Source organism: Gadus chalcogrammus, chromosome 11 (assembly GCF_026213295.1).
Source record: "Gadus chalcogrammus isolate NIFS_2021 chromosome 11, NIFS_Gcha_1.0, whole genome shotgun sequence".
Lineage (NCBI taxonomy): Eukaryota > Metazoa > Chordata > Actinopteri > Gadiformes > Gadidae > Gadus > Gadus chalcogrammus.
In genome coordinates, this window is record NC_079422.1 from 15,598,408 (window position 1) to 15,604,891 (window position 6,484).

Here is a 6,484-nt window from a genome sequence, read left to right on the forward strand (position 1 = left end):
CAACTGAGTCTCGGTAATGGACACATCAATTATGAGTCTCCCATGTCTTTGAACAGGCGTTGCATAGGGAATCCTAATCTGCGGTCCATTAGAGTCTCTCTTGCTAGTCTGCAGCTCAATCAGTCTTTACCTTCACCTCTACCGAAACAGCCATTACCTGACTGGACTAGATAGGGGCCTAAACATTAGCCTGCACTGCCACAAATGTAGCCACCTTCTATCCACTTGATCACAAAAAGGCTTAATGGCCAAAAACACTAGTCTCACCTGTGGAAGTTCTCAGTGTGATGGTATATATGGCCGTCGTTGGGAAAATGACAAACAATGGAGAGCGAGGGAGAGATAGCAAGATCAAGAGAGAGAAAGAGAGAAAGGAGAGAGAGACAAAGGGATATGGACAGTGGTACATACCGGTATGCGTGCGCACGTGGGCTAGGAAGGCCATGGAGTTGCTGCTCTTGCACACCTTGCCACAGAACTTGCACACGCTGCCCTGGTTCTCCTCGCGCTCGCGGTTGATCTGCTCCGTGTCCTCCAGCACGTACTTGTTGACCTCGCGCAGGAGCTCCTCGTGCTTCTCCTTGATGTGCACGAACAGGTCCTGCTCCGTCTCGAAGCGCTCCGTGCACTTGACACACTTGAAGGAAGCCCCGCCCTCGGGCAGCTCCTCCACGCTGTTCTGCTCGTTGCGCAGGTGGGCGGCGCTGGTCAGGTGCTGGTGCAGGTTGCTCTCCGTGTAGAAGGACTTGCCGCACACCATGCAGTGGAAGTGCTTCTCCTTGGTGGGGTGCTTCATGGAGATGTGAACGTTAAGGCCGCTGAGGCCGTCCGCCATGAAGCCGCAGTCGTCGCAGCGGATGCGCGCGGCCCGGCCTTCGCATTTCACCCGGAGCCGCGGCCGGATCTTCTTGACGTGCGGGCTGGTCCGGACGGTGGGCAGGGTCGGGAGCGCCAAAGAGACCCGGGTCGGACCGACGCCCGTGGCGGCCTCTCCCTCCGGAGCCGTGCCCTCTTCCTGGGCCTTTTCTCGCTCCATTAGTGCCTTGATGGAGAAGATGCAGGCGTCGAACGGTGGCGCCTTGGACATCTGCGTGTCAGGGACGGGCTCGTCTACTTCAGCGTCTGCCATCTCCTCGCCGCAGTCGATGAGGGCGGTCTCCATGTCCTCTCCTTCCTCCGGGGGGTTCCGCTCTTTGGGTGGATGAGTGATATGTGGTAGCTCTGCAGGAGTCTCCTTGGAGACAGAAGTTATTGTCTGGTCGCCTGGCAAAGATTCGTCACCAGACGGTTCGTTCTGGTTCAGTTGGGTATTGGTTTGGGGCTCATCCCCTGCCATTTGGGGCTCACCTTCCACCTCCATAGAATTTTCATCAGGCTTTTCTGCGGCCGTTCCTGGACAAACAGGATCAACGGAGGTGTCTGCATCTGCTTCGCCATCTTGCACCATTTCCTCTTCCTGTGGAACCTGAAGTGTGATTTGATCAGGACTCTTCTGAGTCTCCTGGTATTTCTGGCTCTTCTGCTTATGTTTGTCCGTGGTGGAGTGGCGAGACATCTCCCTGCTTGTTACCGCATAATAGCTGCATGCTAGACAGACAAACTCAAAGTCCTTGGTGTGCTTCCTCTTTACATGGCTATGGAGGGAAGGGATCGAATGGGCAACAAAATCACAATGGCTGCAGGCGTTAACAGAGTCATATTTACTCTTCTTCTGGCTGGTGTCCGAGTGTTCATTGTCTTCTTTTTCGTTTTCGTCAGAGCAAGCACTGTCTGGTGCAGGCTCTCCATCTGAACCCTGAGAACTCTCTCGGGCTATCTGATAGGAGACCTCTATGGGATCCTGCTCCTGTTTCTTCCCTGCAGACTCCAGCACACGACGAACATGTTTTTTGGTAATACAGTGGCGGTCCATGTCTCCTTTCGTTACGCAGCTGTAGTTGCAGAGCGTGCAATTGTAGCCATACTCCTTGCTATGTTTGCGGCGTACATGTACATTCAGGTTGGTAGCATTGGACACGACTAGACCGCAGTACCCGCATGTGGTGGTGGACGTCTGCTTGGGCCTGCCCCTTTTCTTCTTCGCTGGTTGCGGCTCATCCAGTTTCTCCCCCTCGGCCAGCTCCACTCTAGCAGCCTCCACTGCCTCCTCAGCCTGCCGGTGGCCTTCGGACAGCGGGAGCCGCCCTCCATCGCTCCCCTTAGCCCCCTCATTAACCAGGGCACCGTCCCCAGTGCTGTCTCGGGTCACCTTCTCAACACAGTCTTCAAATGTGGCGCTGGCCTTGCCGCCATCCCCTTCCTGGTGCCGCTTGTGGCCCTCGGAGGAGAGGTGGGCAGTCATCCACTCGGCGGAGGCCGTGAAATAGTGGCACAGTTTGCAGCGGAACCATTCCGTACTGGGGTGCTTGACTCGGGAGTGGCTCTCCAGCAAGGCAGGGGTGCTGACCCTGAACTCGCAGCTGCCGCACTTCAACTGGAACCTGCTAAGCATGCGCTTGGGCGCAGAACTCGCCGGCACGTCTGCCAGGTCGCCGGCCACAGGCTCCGTTGCTGCTGTTGCAGTCACCTCGTCCTCTTCCTCCTCTTCCTCTTCCTCTTCCTCCTCCTCCCCCTCCTCTTCCACGTTCTCCTCCGCATCGACTGAAAAGAAGAGCAGTCCGTTCATTATTCTATTTTCACTCATGATGTATTGAAAACAAAACTTAAAACATAAAAACAATCGTTTAATATATTTGTGTATATTTGTGTATATAAAATATTACATGTGTAATAAATAATAAATTAACTTAACTACATTCATGTATTAATACTGCTTGTTTGATTCTTGCTAGCAACATAAGCACAAAAAGTGCTGTGCATATTAAGAGGGAGGGGAGAAATGTGGCAAGAATTCCAAGCTTTATTCTGTATTTATTCAGACACTAAGGAAGAGTGCCTTGTATACATTTGAAACAGTGTTTATCTTGGCCATTAGAACCACGACAACACTGTTAAATTGTTTTTGTTTTATTAGTATATCTGCAATAATGTGCAATTCGCTGAATGTATTGGATTATTCCATTTGCTTGATGAGTATCTTCTTTCTGCTGTTTAGCTTTGAGAAGACAGTATCCGTCAAATAATGTTGTGTTGAGTGTTGCGTCTGTAGCCCATGTATACTTACATGTGTACGGCGTGTCTTTGGCATGTGTTCTCTTAACATGCACCTCAAGGAGAGATTTATCCCAGAACTCTTGCCCACAATAGTTGCAAGAGTGAATGACTTTGGGTTTTGGGGTCCTCTTGCTCAGTCGGCGCTCCTTCGTGAGGCTCTCGGGGTCCTCAGTGGCTGGCTGTATGGCCACTACCTTCTCTGTCTTAACAGAGCCCCTTGCATATATCCCATGGTCTTTGGCTACAGACTTTAATTCATCAGCTGAGTTTGGGTCTGATTCCTGGGTTTGGTCGGACTCTTTAGAGTTTTCTTCCTCCTGAGCAGACTCCTTGGGAACTGTAGCTGTAGCCGTTTGTGAAGCAGCCTCGCCATCTTGGTCCGACTTGGTTCGCCTTCTAGCTCTCTTCCCATGTTTCCTTGTTGAGTGGATCTTTAAGGCTCTTGGGCATTTGGCTAGGAAGCCACAGATTGAACAGAGGTCATTACCTTGTGAGGAAGGTTGGTCTGGCTTCACCTTGTCTGCCGACTTTTCCTCATCCACCTCCTCCTCCTCCTCCTCCTCCACTTCATCAGTCCCCGCAACTACGGTGGCCAAGGGTTTTTCGCTTAACTTTATCCCCCCATCGTTGGCTGTATGACACTTCCCTCCGGAATCATCTTGATCATGCTGTTCCTTAGAAACCGCTTTGTCCGACGTCAATAAGACATCCATGTCATGGCTTGCCGGAATATAGAGCGAGCAGTTTGTTTTCCTCGATGATTTGACAATACCTGGAATAAAGAAAATAATAACCTTAATAGAGAAAACATTGCCTTTATTGACATCATGTGGGCCAAAGATATAAATAAATATGGATAAATATCACAATGTTTGTTTTCTAGCAATAACCATTAAACCGAAGGCCCAAAAAATGGTACCTGTCGCCATCTAGTGTTTTGGAGAGACAACTGTTCACCCTCGGCGACTGCACTAGCTTGTAGTTTGTATTGTGGAAAACCGTTTTAGTGTCGGGCTCTAAAAAATGTGTTTGAACAACCATGTTTTTTCTCTCACAGGTTTGTATGCTAGTTATTTTGTATCCATGCATGTTTATGCTGGTTTCCTTGCATGCATGTGTATCCACCTTGTTTCCCTCAAATGTAAATCTATTAATATATTATATAAATTACAATAATCTGTGTTTCCAAATTTCCAATCATTGAGTTGTGTCCTGGCTCACTGGGTTGGACAGTTGAGATTAATTTAATTATATTGAATCATCTTGCGATATTGTGTTTACTGACTTTGTAAAAGACACAATTTCATAATTGATGTGCTTGTGCACTTACTGATCCCTGCCACAGCATGACCAGTGTAAAGACCTCCATGTCACACTGTTTCTTATTAATATACAGACGATATGGACATCATTTATGTCAAGTGTGGGTGCTGTGGGGTTGGAGGGTGTTATTTTTTAATAATCATATGGACGTTATAAGTAAGATGTGGGGTGGGAGGTATCCGGTGGATGTATAATAAGAACCAAACTCTGCCGCCAACAGATCTCGAACTACATTCATATAGTAGTAAACGTTAGCTTTGCAGCCACCTAGCTAAACCCTTTTCAAATCTGTCTATCGGCTGTTTCTATTGGTCATAATGTGGCATCTCGTGTCAAATGCAGCTATGCTCCCTCATTATACCGATATCGACAAAACACTGTAATGTGTTTTAAATAGGAATGACACACTTCTAGCGCAGAAGTTCTAGCGCTTGTTACTCGCAAACATCTAGCTGCTAGCTAGCAGCATGTTGTTGCCTTTGGTTTTGAGTGACACAAGCAACGTCCAGTTAAATAACGAACTCGGTTACATTGTCCAATCACAACACGTCTAAGGCGGGTCATACGAGCGCCCAGGCTTGGAAAACGACGGCAGCACAGAGGCCCAAAAAGGAGGCTAACATCGACCTTTGAAACAATGTCTAAAATTGACTAAAACAGCATTTTTAAAGTAACCATCAAATCGACGAAATTCCTAGTACAATTCTGTGACGCGTAGTATTGCAATACATATGCAATAAAATGTACATACCGTTTAATACGACAACAATTCCAGTGTCCGCGTTTTTGCTGCTAGTCACAAATGGCGTACCGTAGCGTGGCCTACGCGTCACCAGAAGGCGGCCCTAGACGGGCTTCAGATTTACCTCTTCTTCTCAGCTGATCCACTCGTCCTTCTATTTTTTATATCAAGACGGGTGGGCTTGCTCTATATTTTTTTTTAATGATGGCAGGAGGAATACCATAAAGAATTCTAAACGATGCTGTGTCTCTAAAAGTCCATTGTATGTAATGTATTTCAATGCGAAGCAATTGTAGTTGCAATATAATGTTACTGATATTATTACAGCAGGTAACTAGCACCCATAACCATTTATGGTTAAAGAATATTGTGTACTGATCTTTAATCTAAAATAGATATCATTATTTGTGTTCTCTCCTTGCCAGCGAGGCACCAAGACATTTATGTGTAATGGCTCGAATGACCAGCCCATGATTAATTGCCTTGCATTTTACATCAAATGTTCTCTTTTCCACAGAGTAAAGATTGATTAATGGATATTCTTAATTGATTAAGTAGTCTGACAGGTCAGATGGTGATCAATTATAGCCACACAACGAGTACACATTTTACTTTTGCTGCAATAAAGTCTACTTCATCAAAGTCATAATTAAAGCATATGACAAAGATGGTTGGAAATATAGGTCCTCATCTGCATTTTCTCAGTAGGCTTCATTAGTAATTTGTTTTCTGAATGCTGTCTTTAAATTTAGAAAGATATCACAAACCTCCATCTCTAGAATTGTCTCTGTGGTCATTCTAAAGCCACCCACTTTACACAGCCTCTTAGGTGCTAAGTAATGGTTCATCATGTGTACGTAGATGTCATAGTGTATTCATTCAATTTATTGTTGCAGCCGGCATATAGAGCACGTTGAAAGGCACAGACGATTAACACAGAATACAAGAATATAGTAGAATACAGCCCCAAGTACAGGTGCGATCACAGCTTAAATTTTGGGAAAGTGTAGTAATGGCATCTTGTTCAATTTTAAGGAACAAAGCAAGCACCTTGTGCATGTTAAAACTATAATATGGACCCCAGCCTGCATGGTAATAGCAGATCATCCTTCAAATTAATGCATTCGGTTGCATTCATAAGTATAGCGTTGCCTAATTAAAGATAACCCATTATTCATGGTTACTATTGTTTTTCTTTCTGGTGAGTTGTCAAGATTCCCAAGTGTGAAAAACAATGTCTATAGTGACTCTGATACAACTGGCTAA

At 46.4% G+C, this 6,484-nt stretch overlaps 1 protein-coding gene across 1 annotated transcript in view; it reads right to left on the reverse strand.

The window, feature by feature from the left end:
• Nucleotides 1-5,309, reverse strand: part of znf407 (zinc finger protein 407) — a 121,359-nt gene extending 116,050 nt beyond the window's left edge. Inside the window, exons 1-3 of the mRNA XM_056602016.1 lie at nt 5,228-5,309; nt 3,164-3,925; nt 412-2,640 (exon numbers count right to left, since the gene is read on the reverse strand). Of these exons, the coding sequence (XP_056457991.1) occupies nt 412-2,640; nt 3,164-3,866 (2,932 nt within the window). The 5' untranslated portion in view covers nt 3,867-3,925; nt 5,228-5,309. The remainder of the gene's footprint in view (nt 1-411; nt 2,641-3,163; nt 3,926-5,227) is intronic.
• Between the last annotated feature and the right edge of the window lie 1,175 nt (nt 5,310-6,484).